A 21,045-nucleotide genomic window follows, 5' to 3' on the forward strand; every position below is an offset into this window, starting at 1 on the left:
ACAGCAGCCTCTCAGACATTGTGCCACCAGGGAGTCCAGTCTCCCCACCTTCCCCATAGGGAAAGCCCAAAGGCTTCAGGGGAACTGGAATACAAGAGGGAACCCTTCCGGGAGTAGGAGGGGTCTGAAAGGTGCTGCTCTATTTTATTCTTGCCTTCCCCTTTCCCTGCTAACGTGAGTCATGTCGTCTTCCAAACTCTGCTTCCTTTCTTCCTTCCCCTGAACCCCACCTCAGTTGTTCTTTCTCCCAATCACTTCTTCACCTATAGCATTATGTCATAGACTGGCTTCAGTGACACCCCAACACACACACACACACACACACACACACACACACACACACACACACATCTCTGGAGAGTAGAGGACTATAGACCCTGCTTTCATGATACCCCTCGTCATACCTAGCAGTGCTGGGCACACAGCTGTAAGCCCTTGAAGTCACCTCTCTCTGACACCCAGCATGAGAGCCTGACATGGAATTAGGGCCTCGATAAATGCCTGTGGAGTGACAGGAGGCACCCAATAAATACCTATTGTCGGGACCTGAGATTAGGGACCCCATCTGACTGTTGATCAATTCGTTATTCTTTAACTAACTCACCTGAACTTACATACAAATATCTTGCTTGGAGAGGGTAGCCATTCCCCCCCACCCCAGGTGACTGGGTTGCTGTGGCCCCAGGGAGAAGGGGCAGGAGTGTGCTGGTTCCACACACCTGCAGAGGGGTGGGGGCCACCCTGTAGGGAGAGTGTGGGGCCCAAAATGTAAGAGGTGGCTGATACCAGACAGAAGCTCTACCAGACTCCTGAGGGAGAAATGTGAACTGGGGGCCTGAGGAAAGAAAAATAAATTTTGTTTAAAATGTGGTTCTTCTTGTTCTCTTCCCTGGGAAGAGGCTGGGGGAGGGGGATGCTGAGGCCCATGGAGCTGAGGGGAGCTGAGGGTTGGGGTGGGAGAGAAGCAAGGAGAATGTGTAGGGCTCATGGGAAGAAGGTGTTTGAAGATGATTGAGAGACCACAGAGCTTGCTTGGGGGTGAGAGGGGAGGGGGCTTCATGTCTGGTGTTTTACCATTAATCCTCCCCTGCTGAGAATGCTGCACTACAGGTTTGCTAGGAAAAGAAAAGGCTGCCTGGGTCAACCATCGGCATACTTTCCCAGGTGACTGGGACTGACAGGCAAAAGCACATACCAACGACAGCCGCCCACCTCGCTCTCAAAGGCTTTACCGTCCAATGGAGCTTTGGGTTGAGGACAAATGTTCACAGTGAGCAAGGTCCTCAAGTGACCCTAGAATGGACCCTAAAGTAGTCTGCCATGCTGATGGTGGACCCCAGTCCCTGGCCTAGAATTCCTTCAGAGACTTTGGGGATGGTCCCCTCTCACGGCCACCAAGGTCAGGGATTCCGCGAAATCTTTGCTTCCAGCCCCCAAATTCCTTTGGGCAGCCTTGGCTGACCCTGTCTCCCCAGACCTCCAAAACTGCTCTCAATTAGAGAATTTCCCTCACAGCCTGGAGGCCTGCAGAAGGAACCACCTGTATGCCAACTCAAGTAGGCCCGTGTTGGGGTTAGCAAGTAGTGACTTTGGTTCTCATATACACACTGTAAAGACCACAGAGAAATTGTGGTTTGAAATGACTTCCTTTACATTTCCTCCCAGCTGGACTCCATCTGACAATCAGATACCGAAATGAAATGTCTGCCTCCTTCCAGATCCCACTGGATGAATGGGGTGGACAATCACTCCAGCGGTTGGACAGCCCATGTTCTCATCTGCTTCTTTAATCCTGGGCAAAAGTGTTCTCTGGTTGCTGCCTCTCCCCCTTTTTTTCTTACCATTAAAATGTTGATTTTACTCACACCTTACTTAGCTTGAGCTAAGTAAACTCTTCTATCCAGAGCAGCAAAGAAGGTAGTGTTTATAATCTGGTTTGTAGAAAGTTACTGCACAAAGAACATGTGTCACTATTTTTGAAAGAATTAAAATGTAATGAAGTAATCTTAACATGCATCTGAACATGCCCCCGTCCTTCATTGCTCCAATAGGCAGAGGAAGGAGAAGGTGGCCCAGTGGGAATTCTCCTAAAAGAACTTTCCCCTCCTGACTGTCCTGAGCTCTGGAAGCCCGCCTACTTCCCTCCACCGCCCTCCCCAGGGTATGGTCACTGTCCTCTCAGTCCTGGGAGCCCTCGGGGTGACCACCCACGCTGACCTGTGTGTCGAGCTGCATGGGTGAGGAGCCCCAGAGGGCTGATGTGTGCCATTCTCCCGCTCATCTTGTTTGGAACCCTGAGCAGGAGTTGTTCTATCTAGCCCCTCCTATCCCCTTGGTAGACCCCTTGCTCGTCCCTGTCATCCTCTAAGGTCATCCCAAGAGTCACTGCCCCCCCCCCATCCCTATCCCAGGAACATAGGATGATCCAGCATCTCCAAACCTCTTCCTTCCCAGCCTCTGAGCCACATCCCTTAACAGTTCCCGCACTGGCAGCCTTTTCTCTGCCTGCAGGACTGTAAAGCCTGGATTTCTGTCAAGGCTTGCTCCCTCCCTGATGCTCATTTGCTCTCCTGGGGGCAGGTGGGAAGGGGGATAGGGTTCCAGCTGGTGCCCAGGCCTCTGCCATATCCAGCTCTCACTGTTTCTGAGCCCAGGTGGCTCTCCTACCCTGATGCCCAGCTCCTCTATTCGCCCGCACAAACTCAGTGACCCAATGGCCTGGCCTCTCTTTCCCTCAACCTCCCCATCGCCTACCTTCGCCTCTGCTCTACTTCGGCCACCGTGGCCACCCCCAGGGGCTCGTTCTCATTGCTCCTGCCTGCTGTGGAAATCCCGAATCCACATAGCTCACTCTTTGAAGTCACCAAGGCTTCCATCCTGCTCAGTTCCCCAGTCCTTAAACAGGATCATGGAACTTCAGGAGACCTCTATTCCTTTGTACCCCCATTTCCTCCCAGCCATTTCAGCACTTCTGGCATCCCATCATCCATCCTTATACAGCCTGGACCCGATGCATGTCTTCCAGTCACTGCCCTCAACCGCTTGCCTCCTGGACTTTCCGCAGCACCTCCCTGTATCCCCCCAGGCCTGTATCACCCACCTATGCACCTGCTCTGCCTCAGGGTCTGGGATGCTGAATATCCCTGGAAGAAATGGAATGATCGTATATATTTATGCCACAATACACATATGCACTCTGACCTCCCTGGCCCCTTACTTGACATTGCTTCCACACATCTTTGGCTAGCTTGCTCTCTAGTGCTCTATGAAAACAGTTCCACACCTTTCCTTTTACCTCTTTCTTCCTGCTTCCACACCTAATCTAGCTCCATACTTCCCAGAGTACAACCTCTCTTGGCATTTTCCTTTCTGTCTCTAGACTTACCTGGAATGAGAACTTTCCTGCCCTCTTCAATTTCCTAACTTCGAAGCTGATGGAAAGAGGAGTCCTCCCCAAGGTGAACTTCATGCCACCTCTATATCCATTCCTTCCTGCCTCCTCTAGCACCTTTTCCCATCAAATCTCCCTGCTCTTTCCTGTGCCTTCTGTCTCTCTGATGGATGAGGCAAGTGATGGTTGAGAACACGCAAGAGCAGCACACCTGCAACTCTCTCAGGGTGAGTCCGGAGGGTGTCCATGAGTTGGGAAAAAGTTTGAAGTTCTTTCCAAACATGGCCAAGGTGCTGGCTCTCTGGTGCATCCATAAGGAGTTCTTGAAAATCTCGAAACACTCTTGCCAAGCTGTAAGAAAGACAAAGCTTCATCAGGAAAGATATAGTTGTCACTTTCATAATAATAACACTTCTTGCTGTTCTTTAAGATACCACATGTTTGACCCAGCTACTACATTATGTATCCTTATCATACTGTGAAGGCCAAAGGAGAAAAGGACATTTGAACTTTGTTGTACATATAGGCTAATAGACAGAGCTGGTGAGCAATTTGTTTCATTTTCTAGTTTTGGCAGGGCTGGGTCACCTCTCAACCCCATGCTCTGTGTGTCTTCTGTCCAGAGAAGCCTTAAGCAGGATGACATTAGAAGATATTACTGGAAGTTCTTTCCAACCATTGCCACTTCTCTGACACCTGCCTTTCCAGCCATTCATAGGCAGGGACAGCCATGCTAAATCTCCAGTTCCTCCCTGCATGTGTACATGCACACACACACACACACACACACACACACACACACACACCCTCTCCCATGGCTAACTGGACAAGCAAAATGAAGCTGAACCAATCAGCTATGTTCCCAGGAATTTGGATGGTAGTCAAGGATGCTCTTATGATTGGCCAGGGCAAGGTGCTCTGAACTAGACAACCAGAGCCAGCCTGGGCTTTGAGAAGCAGGGACGTTGGTCCATGGAGAGAGGTGAATGTAGTAGATGCCCAGAGAGGGCCAGAGGGCTGAACCCTGTAGGCCCAGACAGAAGACAGCTGGTCCCCAGCTGTCCAGTTCTTGTCCTGAGGCCTGCTTGGCTTCCCTTGACTTTGCAAGAAGGTCTAGTGTCCAAATCATATATTTGTCTCTAGAGCTTCAGCTTGCTTGAATGGGTTTCTGTGCCTTGCAAGCAAAGAACCTTGAATAGGTCAATATTTCACCTGCAACAAGTGTGTGAAATATGAAACCTATATTTCCTGGTGCAAATGCCAAGTACAGCTGGAGTCTGAAGCCCTTCTTCCCCAACTCCCTCAGGTTATAGACACCTCTAGTGCCAGTCCACCAAAGCTCCATCTAGCCTCCACTGAGGCATCTCCAAAACTCTCCTGATCCCACCATATAACCCCATGGGATCTTTATGGATGGATGGGTGTTTCCTCTCACGTACCTCAGGGAGACTCAAGCTGAAGTTGTAGATTGCAAGTTAAAATCTCCAGGTGGTGTTTGCAACCACGTGAGCCCAACTAAAATGTCACCTCCCTGACATTCTTAGGAAAACAGATGTTCCCTCTTCTATCTTCCTATATTCCAGGGATTAGCGAACAGATACACATTATAGGCTAACAGGCCATAAGTCTCTGTTGCAACTACTCTACTCTGCCATTGTAGGGCAAAAACAGCCATCGTTTGTTCCCAATGGGGAAGGCTACCTCTGAGCATTGGGCTGACTTGCCAAGTGCTCCTTTTCTTGAGTCAAAATACAGGTTTGTCCTAGAGGAATTATATCCGGAGCTCCTCTAAGGAAAAGTACTGGAGTAACCAAATATCCTTTTCCATCTGACCTGTGTTGTTATACAAGTATAGTGAAGCCCACTTCCCAACAACCCCTTGTTGGTGTCCTTCAGATGTAAGTTGAAGATCAGCTCAGTGGGTAAAGGACAACCCTGTGAGCATTCCTGAGCCTCTGTCCATAGGACATGCTCACATTATGTTCTCCCACCTCCTGCTCTGAAAGGGAATTCCAAAGGCAGATTCTCTTTCTATGCGATTTGACTTGAAATTAGACCCCAGATGAGAGGTCATTAGCCTGGAGTCCACGACTCCCCCCAAATCATATGCACAATGTAATATTTTATGTGTGTGTCCATTTTGGGGGCATAGGGGTTTTCATCTGTTTCTCAGAAGGGTTGTTAGCTCCTCAGGTTAAGAACCAGTGCTCTCAAGATTCGGGGGAATCTCAACACTTACATGGAGTCGTTATAGTTTGACACAATTCCAGGAGATTCTCCCGGGGTGGGACTTTGAAAACAAGGATTGTTCACATTGCAGAACATCCCCTGAAGCCACGGCAACATTCCTGCTGAGGGCATCGCCTTGTTGGGAAAATGGCCTTGAGGACAGGAAATGAAGACAAGGAGTTAGTCTTGGGAATCACATGGGATGCTGGTTCTAGTTGCTGGGGCCTCTGCAGGAAGGATCCTGGCCCCTCTGGTGTTTTCCTTCATTCATCAACATTTAAGAAGCAGGAGCCTCTAATAGATGTCAGGCCCTATGCTGAGTACCAGAGACAGGCTCTCTCCTCTCAAGCTCCCAGTGTAGTGGGGAGACAGACAAATGTTCTAGTAGAGGTACGGAGGGAAGTGTGGAGGGGAACAGAGGAGGGATGGTGGAGGGATGTTAGCTCGAGATGGCTCCACAGTGTTGCTGACACTTTAGGAGGAAAGGAGGTTCATCTATTCCTTATGTTCTTATGAGCACCTACCCCAAGCATGCAAGAAGGTTGCAGGTTATGGGCTCCTTGGGGTGTAAGCAAGAGTTTGATGAACAGGAAACTGACCCAGAACTTGAGGCTTAAAACTCATGAACAATACAGTAAAAAACAAGAATAGAGGACTGAGAAGCTTTGTATTACTCCTGAGGTCTGCACGTCAGCTGCTCAGAGGGAGAAAATGTCATCCTGGCTGGAAACCATGACATAGTATAAAAGAGGCACTCACAGGCTCATTCCATGTCCCAAGGTACCTCTGGGATCCAAGAAATAATATATGACTACATGTGGCTGTACAGCATCCCTTCTCATTTTTCTCTAGCACCGTATATAACATATCCCTAGACTGGTCTCCAAAATAAACTCATTTATAACCTGCTTTTAAAACCAGTAAGAGTTTAGGTATAGGGAAAAAAAGAAAAGAACCGGCAGAAACAAAAACTAATTTCACAATTCTTCAGTAACTACATACAAGTATTTGCAAAGATGTAGGATTAAAATATTAGTTTGTATGATGCTAATGAATCTCTGTTTTTTGCACTGCAGGCATGAAATGATAAGTAGATCCAATCTGGCACCCTTAGCCCCCAAGGCTTTCCTAAACGAAAGGATTGGACCTCCAGGCTGGCCAGGGCTACCCCCCTCCATTATGCTTACATTCATGTTGGCTGTAGAGTGGGTTGACATTCCTTAACCAGATCAAGAGCAGAAATAAAGATAAAGGCCATACAAGTTCCACCACAAAGCGAATCTGGAAAAACAAAACAAAAAGAAGGAAGAGTGATGCTAAGACATTACTGGAAACACACCCAGATAAGACACACAAATCAGCACCTATATGTGCAATAGGGTTTGGTTGTGGTCTATTTCCTAAAGGACTTCCTCCTTTTGTCGCCTCTCCCTCATTACCTCTATCCTGACATATTAGACCAGTAAGACTTTTTGTCCATTTGGGTTCTGCTCTGCCTCTATTTTAGGAAACTGCATTAACAAAGATTTTCAGCAAGGACCAAGATGGGTGCTTCAGTACTTTTCAGATGTCACTGTGCATGTGAATACGGACTCTGTTCTGTAGAGGCCTACCGGGATCTCACATGTCTAACAAGCTCCCAGGTAATGATAATGGTTCGGGTAGCAAAGATTTCATTATAACCTCTCATTCTGCAGATGAGGCCCAGAGAGGGCAGGTGACCTGTGTAGTGTCAGAATAGCAGTGACAACATCTGAACCAGAATCCAGCCTCCTGTCTCCAGAACCAGTGCTCTTTCTGCATCTCTCCACTGCCCTGCCTTCTTCTAGTGCACACTAGACCTCATGTGTATCGCCAATGAATGACCTTGCATATGAGGTCACTGAATGAATGAGCAAATGACTCCGAAGTACTGTGATCCATAGCAAGGTCAATAAAAATCTGTGTTTACTGACATCTTTCCTTCCACAATTTCTTGTTGCTTAAAGGAAGAAAGCAGGGCATACTACTGTGAGTTTTTACAATTCTGGCTGCTGCTAACAACACACGGTTGAAAGCCATTACTAAAATATAGGTTCAATTAGAGTTTAAGGACTTGACTCCAAAGGAAGAAGCAATTGGTTGTTTCAGCCATATTCTGTGGCATTGCACAGTCATATTCTGTTGCAGGTGTGGGATTGTGGGAGGGAAGAAGAGGAGGGGGCATGTGAATTGGGGAAATGGAATAGCAATTCTACCCAACCCCCACTCCAGAGACCTTAGGGAGGAAACTCCTAAGATCTGAAGGAGAACTTTTGCTGATGGCTAAGAATAGAGACTTAAATATATATAGATCAGCTAGGGGTCATTTGCATGGTCTTTGACCCTTTGTCATTCCTTTCTTCTTCTTCTTTTTTTAAGTTTATTTATTTTGAGAGAGAGAATGAGAGAGCAAGAACGACCAAGGGAGGGGCAGAGAGAGAGAGAGAGAGAGAGAGAGAGAGAGAGAGAGTCCCAAGCAGGTTCCACACTGGCAGTGTGTGGAGCCCAACTCAGGGCTCAAACTCATAAACCATGACATCATGACCTGAGCTGAAGCCAAGAATTGGACACTTAACCAACTGAGCCACCCAGGTGCCCTGACCGTTTGCCGTTCCTTTCAAAGAAATGTACATAAGTGCTCAGCAAAGTGATAGACACCACAGCAGGTACTCAGTGAATATTTGTTCCTTTCCTGCTAGTAGAGTATGCTGGCTATGGAACTATTGCAAATTGTAACATAAATCAGTGCAGGGGAAAGGATAATGCATTGAAGAAAAAACAAAACATGCATAGGGCAGGTGGTTGCAATTGGAACTTATTTTTTTAAGTTTATTTTGAGAGAGAGAGTGCACTTGGGTGTGCATGGGCCCACAAGTGGTGGGGGGCAGAGAGAGAGGGAGAGGGAGAATCCCAAGCAGGTTCTGTGGTTTGTGCAGAACCCAGAGCCTGACTTGGAGTTCTGTCTCATGAACCCTGAGATCATGACCTGAACCGAAATCAAGAGTCAGATGCTCAACCAATTGAGCCACCCAGGTGCCTCAAGGTTGTAACTTTTTACTCAATGTTTTATTCAAAATATGTCTAGGGAAGATATGTTAGAGGAAACACACTAAAATATTATTATATATGATATAAATTTTCCTTAAGACACTCACTTTTCAGGGCTCCCCGTACACATTTTTCTATAAGATGGCAAAGCATCGAAATCGGCCAATTCCCATCCAGTGTTGCAAAGACTGACCCCATTGGATAACCATTGGAATGTTGGCAGTTCCCCTAGGGCAAGCAAACCAAAGGAGGAGGGGATTGAGCCTCTTCCCCAGGGACCCTATCTCACTGTTAACACCCTCCCCAGCACAGCTGTTCCCACAGCACCCTGCACTCCCCTTATCACTCATTGTAAATCAGAGTCCTTACTCCTTCATGGAAATGGAACCCTCACTGGTTATGAGCTTCCTAAGGGCAGGGGCCGTGTCTATCCTTGTCACTACTTTGATTCCACACCCGACACAGGGCCAGCTTCATAATAGGTGCCCCATAAGTATGGAATGAACGAACCTTTGCTGAGACTGGTCTAGGAGGTTCCTGGAGGAGGTGGAGGTGACACAGAGGCTCAAGTCACCAACACTTTGCAGATTTAACAAACTGCACCCCCCGAGGCATGTTCTGTACACTGGCTCCATGCCTTCTATCCTAGGTCCTTCTGTCAATGAGTAAGATCAGGAAGCAAGTCTGGCAAGATAACCATGTGAGTGACAAGTACAAGCAATGAAACCGGAAGTTGTTCCTGGTGTCTTCACCAAGGAAGCGTGACAACTAGCCCAGATTCCACACATCAGACTCTTCCCCTTAAGACAATTGCTTGCAACCTTGGCTTTCTTCCAAGTCAGTCAGCTTCCTTCCACGTAGCAATGTCTATCCGGAGTAGTCTGGTATGTGAGACATTTGGGAATGGGAAGATCTGGGATAAGAATCACTTTGGGGCTTGTTTCATCACTGAATCTCAGTTTTCTCATCTGTGAAATGAGACCGTTTCGTCCTTCAGCATACACTAAGAGTTGAGAGTGTCAGTACTGAGATTTTTATCCAGCTCTGCTCCCTATTAGCTGTATGACTTTGGGTAACCCATTCAATCTCTCCATGTCTCAGGACTTCATCTGTAAAATGGGGGCTGATACCAGGACCTCCCCACCCCCCCGCCCAGAGTGGATGAGAGGAGGAAGTGAATGTGAAACACCTAGAGCAGAATCGGGTACAAGGTAACATTCGATAGACACATATCATTTATTATTGACCCTCACTTTCACAGAGATCACAGGGACGCTGTAGGTCACAGCACATTGTAAAGGCTAAAGAGCAAAGAGATCTCATTTACTTTTTACCTGTGAGGTCTTAGGTCTGCCCTCCACTCACATTCAGGTTCCCTCTCTTTCTCCCTTTCTGGATTCAGAACTGTTCATTTGCTGGTTTGGAAACATGGGCTTCTTGAGTTACTGACCACCCACTGTCCCCTGCTCCATCTCTTAGAGGGGCTTGCACCAGGGGAGGGATGGGCCAGCCTGGCCTACCCGTCCGTGGATAAAATTCCCAAACCCAAGCTAGCACACACACACATCCCTTCCAGTGTTTGTCACACACATTCTCTCCTCTCCTCACTCACTCCTTGTATTTTTGAAGTATTTTGTCTTTGCAGGACATTGTGATTTGAAGTCCCCCATCCCCCCACCCCCACCCCAAGTGGGAGACCAGATCAGAATTCTCCTTTTCCTCCTTCATTCTTTGCCTGGCCTAGGACTAGTGTGGCTCTGCAGGTGTTCCTCTCTACCGTATCTCTGAGTTAGGGCTGCTGTTGTCTGCCCCCCACCCCCTCTTGACCACCTTCTTTCAAGGCAGGTCCCAGGTGGCTGCCAGCTGGAATCAGGTGGGGAGCTCAGGCTGTGCCCCACATCAATTACACCAGACATCAGGTTGGTTTTTGTTTGTTTGTTTTTAACACTTCTCAGGTAATTCCGATTGTGCAGCTGGGTCTGAGAACCACCAGCACAGGTAGTGCTTGGTAAATGAAAAACGTCTGTTGAGAGGTCAGTGCTATTGTTCTAACTCTGCGACGTTTGTCTTGGAGGGGCCGCATTTCACACTCCCTCCTGCACAAAGACCACTGGCAATTCTTTTCCAGACGGGCAGGTCCTCACAACAACCTCTCCCCATGGTCCCCGCCCCAGTCATGCTCAGCATCCCCACCCCAAAGCGGCATCCTTGTCCTTGATGCTCAACTGTGCGCAGGCATACCCCAGGGAGAAATTCCACAGCGTAATTAAAAACATGTTTTGAAGGCGGCTCTGACTCCCCCCACCCTTTCCCTTTAAACATGTCTGTAACTTTAATTAAGCCCAGCCAAGGCTCAGAAGGGGCCGTTGGAAATTTTTTTTTTTTTTCCCTAACTGGTATTTCCTTGTTCTCTCTCTCTCTCTCTCTCTCCTTTTTTTTTTCTTCCCCTCCCCCTCTCTTTATAGCTCAGTCTACATGGGGGAGGAGGGGTTGCAAGGAAGGGCAGAATTGTGCTTGTTGTTTTAAATCTCCGCCAGCTAGATTTCCTTCCCTCCTAGTCTGTTTCCAATTTAAAGGTGGGTAGCCAAGGCTTGAAATGAACTGCTTGATTCTCCCTTCTGCACCAACAACCCAGCCAGGATTCTTAGCCTGGATGAATCCACCCTGGGACCTGGGCAGGCTTGCAGCAGGCTGCCCACCCTCCCTGCACCTGCCAGGTTCTCCTTGCCTATTGCTGGGCCTGGAACCAAAGGCCACAGGCCTAGCAGGTGCCCAGGTCATAATAACCCCCCTACTCTCATGAGTCCTCAGGCCCCCCCAAACATCCTGCTCTGACATGGAAGCTGGGACAAGGGGAGGACACCAAGGAGGCCTTGCACCAGGAGCTTTCGGGGCAGGAGACACACCCAGTGATCTTTATAAACCTGGCACAGTGCCTGGCCCGTAGCAGATACGGGCGGGTGTTTATTTGTCCGGGGCAGTGGGGAGAGCTCTCGTCATTGGAAGTGCATATTCTAGGGCCAGCCTTGAGAAGTCTTCTCTCACGCTCTCCAAACCCCATTTCTCTTCTGAGCACCCAGAGCTCATCCTCACCTCCCACCCCACACTTCCTTCTACTCCACTGTTGCGTGCACTATTCTGTCGGTAAGTTTGTGCACGTGTGAGCTCCCACCGGGCTCCAAATTCCATGAGAGCAGGGGCTGTGTCTGACTCACTGGGCTGTGCTGGATGTATAGGGTGATCATACAGCCCAGTTTGCCAGGTTAAGTGTTAGTTTCCATTTATTGCCCTGGTGCCATTGCTCCTAGTACCTCCTTTCACTTTCAGAACTGCCCCAGTTTGGATAATAAATTAGATGGCCACCCTATCTTTGTGGTCTCCATGACCACAGTGTGGGGTCACGGCCATATCTGCCTGTCCTGAAGTCCCAGGACCAGTCCCACCCGTCACTAACCTCTGAAGCCTCACTGACCTCATCAGTACCTGTGGAGACACCAGTGGTATCTCTCCCATGGAGCTGAGGTGACACTACAGTGCCAGGCACTTGGTAATACTTGATACATGTTAACGGAGGAAGAAAATTTTTAAAAAGGGGTGGGAGGAATGCCCGGATCTAAAGATTTTCATCTTCTTCCCTCAGGCATTGGGAGAAGAGGAATGGGGACATTTGATATCTGTTTTGCTGTTGCTCACAATAGTAAACACCCAAAGACCACGGACGTTTGAGCAAGTAAAAACCTGGGAGCTGAGTTGAGGGCTAGGTGTGTTGTACTTTCCTTACAGTCACTATTTGTAGAGGCAAAAGCTTCCAGAAGAACCAAAAGCTTAGGGAAGGAGCCATAGACCCCTGTCAGGGCTGCAGGGGGCTGTGGAAGATGCCCCCATCTTCCTCAGACATCCTGGAAATTCCTGGAATATGGTAGCATTGGGAAGTCGGCTGGAGGCATACCAGGCAGAGATCTCAAATTCCAGGCCATCGGGATGACACCAAATGAATGTCAGCCCAGACTGGGTCTAGTCTTAGGAGATTCCCCCAGCCAAGGTTCTCAGCCCAGCTGGTCCTATCTCACCACAGAGAGGCTGGCCAGGTGCTCCTCTGCGGAGAACACCATGAGAAAGACAGAGTCCCCGAACAGGGGACACCCACCAACATCAGGGAAAGGGAGCGGAGGTTGTGAGGGACTCTGAGCCAAATCCCGTCTTTAAAAATAGGGTCGTTCTCTTTAATAGCAGCATGCCTGACACAGAAATAGAATCATTTCAGCAGGTAAAGTCCTCAAGCATATTGTCTGAAGGCCACAAAGAGCACATTGCGAGTAGAATTAAGTGATATTCTTAATTTCTTCAGGAAACGAGATAAAGAAAACAGTTGCTGATTGGGTTTTCCTTGGCATTCCACAGATGGTGAACATCTTGTGGACAAAGACCATGCTTGTCTTGTTTGCCATTGCGTACCCAGCACCTGGCACAGTGCCTACTGATTAATAAGTACTGGTTGATTCAAGGAACACATTAATAAATAAATGGACTTAATAGTGAATCTTGTTTGGGGCACCTGGGTGGCTCAGTCAGTTAAGCGTCCGACTCTCCATTTCACTTCAGGTCATGATCTCATGTTTCATGTGTTCAAGCCCTGCATCAGGCTCTGCACTGGCAGTGAGGAGCCTGCTTGTGATTCTTTGTCTCCCTCTCTCTCTCTGCCCCTCCCTCACTAGTGTGCACTCTCTCTCAAAAAATAAATAAACTTAAAAAAATAGTGAGTCTTGGGCGCCTGGGTGGTTCAGCCGGTTAAGCGTCCAACTTTGGCTCAGGTCATGATCTCGAGGTTCATGAGTTCAAGCCCCACGTCGGGCTCTGTGCTGACAGCTCAGAGCCTGGAGCCTGCTTCAGATTCTATGTCTCCCTCTCTCTCTGCCCCTCCCCTGTTCACGGTCTGTCTCTCTGTCTCTCAATAATAAATAAAGGTTAAAAAATAAAAAAAAAAATAGTGAATCTTGCTTAACTTTTGTCTATTTTCATTCTGGAAGGGAAGTTCTTGGAAGCCAGGGACTGAGTCTCTGATTACTGTTAGCACTTGGCTCCTGAGGGCAACAACTGACTTCAACACTTTGGAAAATCAGAGTTGCTTTGACAAAGGAAAGCAGCCTGAGGAGAGTGGTGTTTCCCAAATATGAGGGGATCCTAACTTGGCTTCCCTCTGCAGCCTCCCTAAGTCCTATCCAAGCCACACACGGCAGAAAGGACCGACCACCTGTGCACATGGTTGGACTGTCTCCTTTGCTGCTTGCCCCTTTGGGCTAGTTATTAAGCTATTGTCCCTCTGCTCCAAACCCACCCACCAGCCAGGGTTCCTCTAGACAGGGGACCCCAGGAGCAGCCTCATTGTACCCCTTCCTCACAGGTCTGAGTTACAGCTCCGCCAGCATCTTCTCAGTGTTTCCAAGTGCTACCAATTCCACGTCCTTCCTTGGTTCCCTCAGCACTGGGGGTGGGAGCTGTGTCCTGCAATTGCTGCCTCTATGATACCTTGCTCTCTTCCACCCACGTGGGTAGCAGCTTTGTACTTAGCTAACACCTTTTTACATTCCAGATTTTCTCTGACTGAACCCTGACCGAGACAATCACAGGCCTTCAGATGTTCTACCAGATGGCCCCCTTCTTCCCTAACATTTTTTCCAACACCCAGGAAAACCCTGTCCCGCCTGCATATACCCATCTCAAATCGAGGCTTGGAACAAATCCATTCTCTTCTTCCTCCCCGTCCTGCTTCCAAAGTCTCCCTGCCTTGCCTGCCTCCAGTCTGTCTAATCTCAGCTCTATCCACCCCTGGGTCCTTCCTTCTTCCTTCCTCCTCCAGCATCTTTAGTCATTTGACGTTTCCAAGACTGCAAGGCTATAGCAAAGTGCATATTTCTTTATAGTTACCTATTTACTTCACCCCTTTCCAGAAAAAAAAAAATAGAAGCCAGTTGGCATTTGCATGTATACCCTTGGGGTCCTCTGATCCCCTGTGGCTCTTGCCTACACTTCTCAGGGGATATCTGGCCTGTCCTACCTTTTATTGCTCTTGGTCTCAAAACACCCTTCAGGTTTCCCCAGCCAGACTGGAAGTGAGTCCAGGGTATAATCTGTGTCTTTTTCTTTTACATCCCTGGTCCAGCCCAGCCCTGTATCAGCCCCTTTCACTGAAAGGGCTCAGTGAAAATCCGGGCTGGGTGATAAGCAGTTGTATCTCATCGAATCTAAGACACCATCAATTGTAAGGCGCAATGTTACTTCTTGCACACTATGAAACAAATGTGTCCAGTTAAGGTGCCGGTTGACCCTACGCTGCACCCAATGTCAGAAATGTGAAAGTGTGAAAAGCCAGTGTGACTCATAGAATCAATGAAATACAGTATCATTGGTCTGGAAAGCTCTTGGAGTGTTGTTTTCCTTTGAGCCTGTTCTTCAGGGCTTAGGATCTTCCCACACAGCAGAGTATGGATGCTCAAAGGGCTTGTGGACTGGAATGGCAGGTTTCAACACCAGGGGGTGAGGGGAGGGATGGGCAGGCCATGGATTCACATGCAGGGAGGGCAAAAGAAGACTACAATTGGCCCTACTGGGCTGCAGGAGGAAAGGGCCCATCTTTGGACAAAGAAACATGTCTTCCTATGAAGGACGCTTGTCAGAGAGGTTCACAGAGCAGCCAGGTGTTACTTCCGTGCTAAATGGCAAGGAGCCCACCGACCTCTCACCTTCCCCACCCCACCCCCACCTCACCCTCTCCACCGTTTCTTTGCTCTCCACCTCACTTTGAGACCACAGACTGCCCTTCTTACCTTTTGCCTTTTCCTCAGGGTCCAGTTCTTCCAGAGCAAAAGCTGGATCTGTCTCACAAAGCCCATGGTGGTGGCCACACGAACAGGAGATCACTCCAAGCCCTCGGTTTATGGAGGCACAGCAACGGACATACAACACCGCTCAGAGCACCTCTGTCTCGGGCCACTGTGTCCTTCTCTGGGTGATTAGAGGCTAGTTTCCCCCTTCAAAGCATAATCCCTTTTAATTCACGTAAGCCCTTTGTTGAGGAAAGCAGGCTGCCACTCTGTTGCCCCCATCTTAGGAAGGGAAGAGACACCTAAAGATAGGAATGGCTGGGCACTGAGCAAAAGGAGGTGGGGGACTTCAAGGGAAGCATAAACACATCACAAAAATATAGAGGCTATGAGAAATTAGATCTGTGCTGGGGAACTAGATTCATTTTGTACCCCAGGCAACGGCGCCCAGGCCAAGAGCTGAGTTTGGGCTGAAATCTCACTTGTTTGTGCTGACCGAGCCTTGGGCCCTGGTAGAGGGCTGCATTCAGGGAAAAGGAGTGTCTTTTTCTTTTCACGAAGGGGCCTTCAGCTCACCAGAGAGGTGAGCCATATGGGTCGGCAGAGGCCAGAGGCTGTGTACCCCATGGCTGGAGAAATTCGATCTGCAGCAAAAGGGAATGAAGGGAGCGCATAGAGAGGCAAGGCGGAGGGCATGAGTCCCAGCTGTGTCCCTGTTTCCAGTTGTCCTTGGGACACAGCTGCTCCCTAGCTTCTCTTTCAGGCTATTTAGCTGTAAGACACCCCAATTCCTCCAGTAAAATCCCCTTTTGCCTAAATTAGCTCATTTGGCTCCTATCAATTGCAGCCAGAAAGGTTCCTGCCTATTTATTTATTGTGAGTTACCTTAATCAACAGGGGATCTGACCTGGACAGACTGACAATGGGTCAAAGAATTTATCCGCAGCCCATTGGAATGTATCTGAATACAATTCCTGGGTAGGCACATGATTGCAACAGCAACGCAAATAGAAAACTCAATAGAGTTGCAGTCGTTTAAAAGAGAAGAACTAGACTTCATGAGTATCTTTTAAGGAAGCCAAAGAACTCCAAAATAATCAATATTGTCAGTTCCTGTATCTATTAGGAAAAGGCTGACAATTTTTCAAAACCTGCTGAGCAACGTGAAGGCTTCACAAGTGGGAAGATGCGTGGCAGGTTCAAAACACACCAGTCATGATACATTATCAGCTGGGACTAACCCACTTTCATAGTTGATCAAAACACTGAAAATTCTATCAACTGATTTTCCAAACACTTTGGTGGCCCATGAATCAAGTGGGGTATTGCTATTTGTTTCTAGTTTTGAACCAACTTTTTGTTTAAAATGTATTTACCATTCACCGTTACAAGAATTCTCTCTAGAGAGTCTCAAAGTGAAACTGTAAACACATTTTTCCTTTGTTTTTCAAAGCAGAAGCAATACCACGTAGTTCATCGTCAGAGAGAAATGATGAATATTTCAAAACCATTTGGCACAGAGTAGAGGAATTTCTCTAGAAAAATAATCTCTAAAAGTTCCATATTTAAAAATATCTTTGGAGGGGAAAAAGTTAGAAATCATGAGAATGGAGGTAGTGCATGTTTCCCTGAGTCCTCAGGATAGCATAAAATGAATATCTATTACATGCCAGTACTAACTAATTTCTAGATTTGGATTTACATTTTTTTTGAGAATGATTAAAAATAAAAATAGTTTCTTAATTATTAATAGCAAAATACATAAAAAATGTCTTTAGGGGCACCTGGGTGGCTTAGTCAGTTGAGTGTCCGACTTCGGCTCAGGTCATGATCTCGCAGTTCACGAGTTCAAGCCCCGTGTCAGGCTCTGTGCTGACAGCTGAGAGCCTGGAACCTGCTTCCGATTCTGTGTCTCCCTCTCTTTCTGCCCCTCCCCCACTCTTGCTCTGTCTTTGTCTCTCAAAAATAAATAAGCATTAAAAAAAATGTCTTTATAGACTTGATATGAGTATAATCCCAGAACTTTGCTTTTACCTAAAATATCTACACCTTGATTTTATGTATTAATCAGTCTTGACTCTTACTTGATATGGTCTCATTAATGAATTTTGGGGCTTGGAGCTATTGTTTTGAGGTGGCCGCTCACTGCAGCAAGAATGGTATGCCCATTTTCTACTTTGCCTTGCTAGGGACATTTACATAGTGTCATAAAAGAGAACCAGGTCCCGTCACTAATTATTGTGGAGTAGAAATTAATACCAAACTAATAGAACTTAAGCATTCAGTGGTATTATGGAATCATAGGCTCTATACACTGAGAAATAAATTATATTTTACTAATTTAATCTCTACTATGAGAATCTTGCACATAACTGGCACTAATTTAGTCTTTCCTGTAAGAATTTTGGACTTCACATTGTTATTATTGTTCAACTGGCATATAGATATTACATTTTAGTGTGTAAAAATAGTACTATTTGAAAACATATTCACCTGAAACATGTCCACAAGCTTCTATCTTACTTAGTGAGAAGGAGGCACGGCTCTCATGTTTAAGCAATCTCTGCTTCCCCAAATATTCCAGAGCCACTCTGGACACCACGTAAAAAGAGAGGTCTTGAATGGAAATCTAGAGAGCTCACTGTTCAAAAAGCAGGCACTGAGGGTTTTATCACAGCACACCTTCTAACAGCAACGTGTGGATACTCACCAAATGCCCATCACAGAAGAACAGATACATGAACTGTGGAGTATTCTCTGTCAAAGCTCCTACAGCAGTAAGCATGAACAAAGTGCACCTACAAAAAATATATATATATATATATGGACAGTTCTCCCATCCAGATGCTGAGCAAAAAAAGCCTGACACAAAACATGTTAGTCCACATTTATATAAAGTTCAAACACAGGCAAAACACATCTCTGACATTCAAAGTCTAGATGGTGGGCACTCTTTAGGTGGGCGGGGCGGCTGTAAGAGGGTGCAAGAGGTATTTCTGGGGGTGCTGGAAAGAGTTTTTTTTTTTTTTTTTGATCTATGTGTCAGTTACTTGGGTATGTTCAGCTGGTAAAAATTGGTCTGTAAAGTCAGGATTTGTACACTTCTCTGTATGTATGTCAGACTTTAATAATCGTAGTTTTTTAAAGAGCAGGTGAAGGAAGAGAACGCAGTGAAGGAGCCTGAGCCGGAAGAGCTAGAGATGATGGGGAAAAGTCTGGAAAGAGGGGTAACCTTGAAGTCACGGAAAGGGGATGTTTCAAGAAGGAGGAATTGTTCCACAGTACCAAATGGCTCAAGGAGAGTGGGTAGCATAAAGGTCACTGGATTTGATGACTTCAAAGCCATTCTTTAAGAATGTCAGAAACCAGAAGCAGCGGGCTGAAGACTGAGACAGGAGAGTGCAGCTGCTGTCACGTAGCTAGACTGTGCAGGCAGATGATGGAGACAGTAGCTAGAGGCAACATTAGGTCAACCGGGTCTTCGTCTCCCTGAAGACAGGGGAGATTTGGCCATGTTAGTGTGTGGGAAAGAGCCAGTTGAAAGAAAGATGCTAAAGTTAGTGGTGGATGATTGATGGGGTCCCCAGGAAGGGAGGAGGTGGAATTAGCCTTGGGCAGGGGAAGGGGCACTTTGCATTCCATGGACACCGCAGGGAAGGAGGCCAGGGAGGTGCAGGTGCAGAATTCATTCAGGAAGCCCAGACGGAGAGTTGAGGGAGCTCATCCTAGTGGCTCTTGTCTTCAATGTGGCATAAGAAGAATAGGGAGATTAAGTGGGATAATGTGAAAACACTTTGTGAATTATAAATCGTAACAAACACACAAATTTACAGGGAGGGTATGTTACAGGAGAGCGATTTAATAGACAATGTGTAGAGATCTCAGGAGCCAAATTACTCATAGACAATCCCTCTCCCACCATAGACAACGCCCCTCCTGCCCCCAACACACACTGGCTATTATATTTATCTAATTAGCTGGCAAATCACAGGTACAATCTTGTTATTCAGTTCAGCTTAGCAGTTTAAACCAATAATCAGCACCAACGGAAATGTTTTCTGGAGATTCTTTTTCCAGTTACAGTTAATTCTGCTCCAAGAGAACTGGTCCCTTTTAAAGGTCTGCTGTCCCTTGGAAGACAAGGTCCTAGTTTCTGGATCTCATTCTCCTTCTCCATCTATGCTGCCTCCCCCACAGGTCCCCCTGGGGGTTCCCTGTGTTTCTCTTTTTCCTGGAGACCCAGCACGCTCAGATCTCTGGAGCTGGTTCAGCTTTTTCCTCATTCTTTAGAATGCACGAAGCATCTAGTGGCACCCCCACCTCCAAAGGCAGATGACTTTGGGGAAATTATTCATACAGAAATTAAAGGTCTAGAAATGTCTTTGTGTCGACTCTCTTGCCTGGTACCTTTGGGAGGTGTTTGTGGACTTTGGGAGGTAGAAGGTAGGGTATGTGGTCCACACACCCCAGCATGAAGAACATTGCTCTCGCAGAAGACAAAAGTCAAGCTGTTACAAAAGTGAGGAGGCAAACTGCTGTTCCAAGCACGTTTTATACACTTGCTTCAAAAGCTGCTTAGCATTTTGCTGACTTGAGATTCAGAGAACCCACCAGAGCCCAGAGATTTTACATTTTCTGGGCATTAAGTGCAAAATACTTGCCAGATAACAGACTTTTGGGGGATGCCGGGGAGTGTTTCATAGCAGACCATTAGTCTGGGCTGTTATCACACTGAGCTGGAGTGGGGTTTTGAGCGGCTGGCGGTGCACAGTCTGATAACACCTGAGTAACCTCACTCCCGGGGCCAGGCCTGCCACTCGGCAATCTCAGGGCATCATGCACTCAGCTTCAAGAGTAAGGCATTCCAAAGGGCTCTGGCTAGAGGCAAGCAACACAACCAATGACAAACTTAAAGAGAGGGAAAGAGACATTTCAGTGCCAAAATAATTTTTGAAAATCAGGGACCTGGGCTAATTCAAAACAAGTTCTTTGTGGCGATCCATTTCATATGATAAATAATGGCAATAGCGGGGGGGGGGGGCCCGGCGGGCAGCGTGGAAGGTGCGTGCCTCCTCACAATGTTAAGGAAACCGTCAGGAACTTTCCATCAGGAGGCTGGCAGGCAAAGTGGACCACATGTGTCTGCCTAACTTTCAACAGTGGGTACAGAGCCTGCCTCCTGTGCAACCTTGCCAACAGGCGACTGATCAGGAGGAGCTCACTTCAATCCTCCCACTAAGTGGCAGAACCAAACAGTGACCGAGAGCAATGACGTTTTTCGGTTACTGTTTGACCTCGGGCTGGGGGGACACAGAAGGAAAATAGAAACCACTCAGGCAGTTTTCTGCAAGGTGGTAGAAGTGGCGTGGGAAAATACTTCGCATGGGTCCTGCCTGCTCAGCCCAACAAAGAAATCTCGTGGTTTGTTGTCAGATTCCTCCAGCTAAATTCGTCAAAGAGGGGGAAGAAAACCTCTGTTGGGTGAGGGAAATCTCTCCCTTGAGACAGTGCCCTAGCACTCCCCTCCTTAATGAT

General features: G+C 47.4%; 1 protein-coding gene across 3 annotated transcripts in view; it reads right to left on the reverse strand.

Moving 5' to 3' along the window:
• The window catches only part of ABCA4 (ATP binding cassette subfamily A member 4), a 133,810-nt gene extending 118,114 nt beyond the window's left edge, over positions 1 to 15,696 (reverse strand). For all 3 annotated transcript variants that reach the window (XM_040471025.1, XM_040471024.1, XM_040471023.1), the window contains exons 1-4: positions 15,514 to 15,696; positions 6,808 to 6,901; positions 5,631 to 5,772; positions 3,603 to 3,742 (exon numbers count right to left, since the gene is read on the reverse strand). In XM_040471025.1, coding sequence (XP_040326959.1) covers positions 3,603 to 3,742; positions 5,631 to 5,772; positions 6,808 to 6,901; positions 15,514 to 15,579 — 442 coding nt within the window. In that variant the 5' untranslated portion in view covers positions 15,580 to 15,696. The remainder of the gene's footprint in view (positions 1 to 3,602; positions 3,743 to 5,630; positions 5,773 to 6,807; positions 6,902 to 15,513) is intronic.
• Positions 15,697 to 21,045: the final 5,349 nt, after the last annotated feature.

Source organism: Herpailurus yagouaroundi, unplaced genomic scaffold (genome assembly GCF_014898765.1).
Source record: "Herpailurus yagouaroundi ecotype Mexico unplaced genomic scaffold, PumYag 77, whole genome shotgun sequence".
Taxonomy (NCBI): domain Eukaryota; kingdom Metazoa; phylum Chordata; class Mammalia; order Carnivora; family Felidae; genus Herpailurus; species Herpailurus yagouaroundi.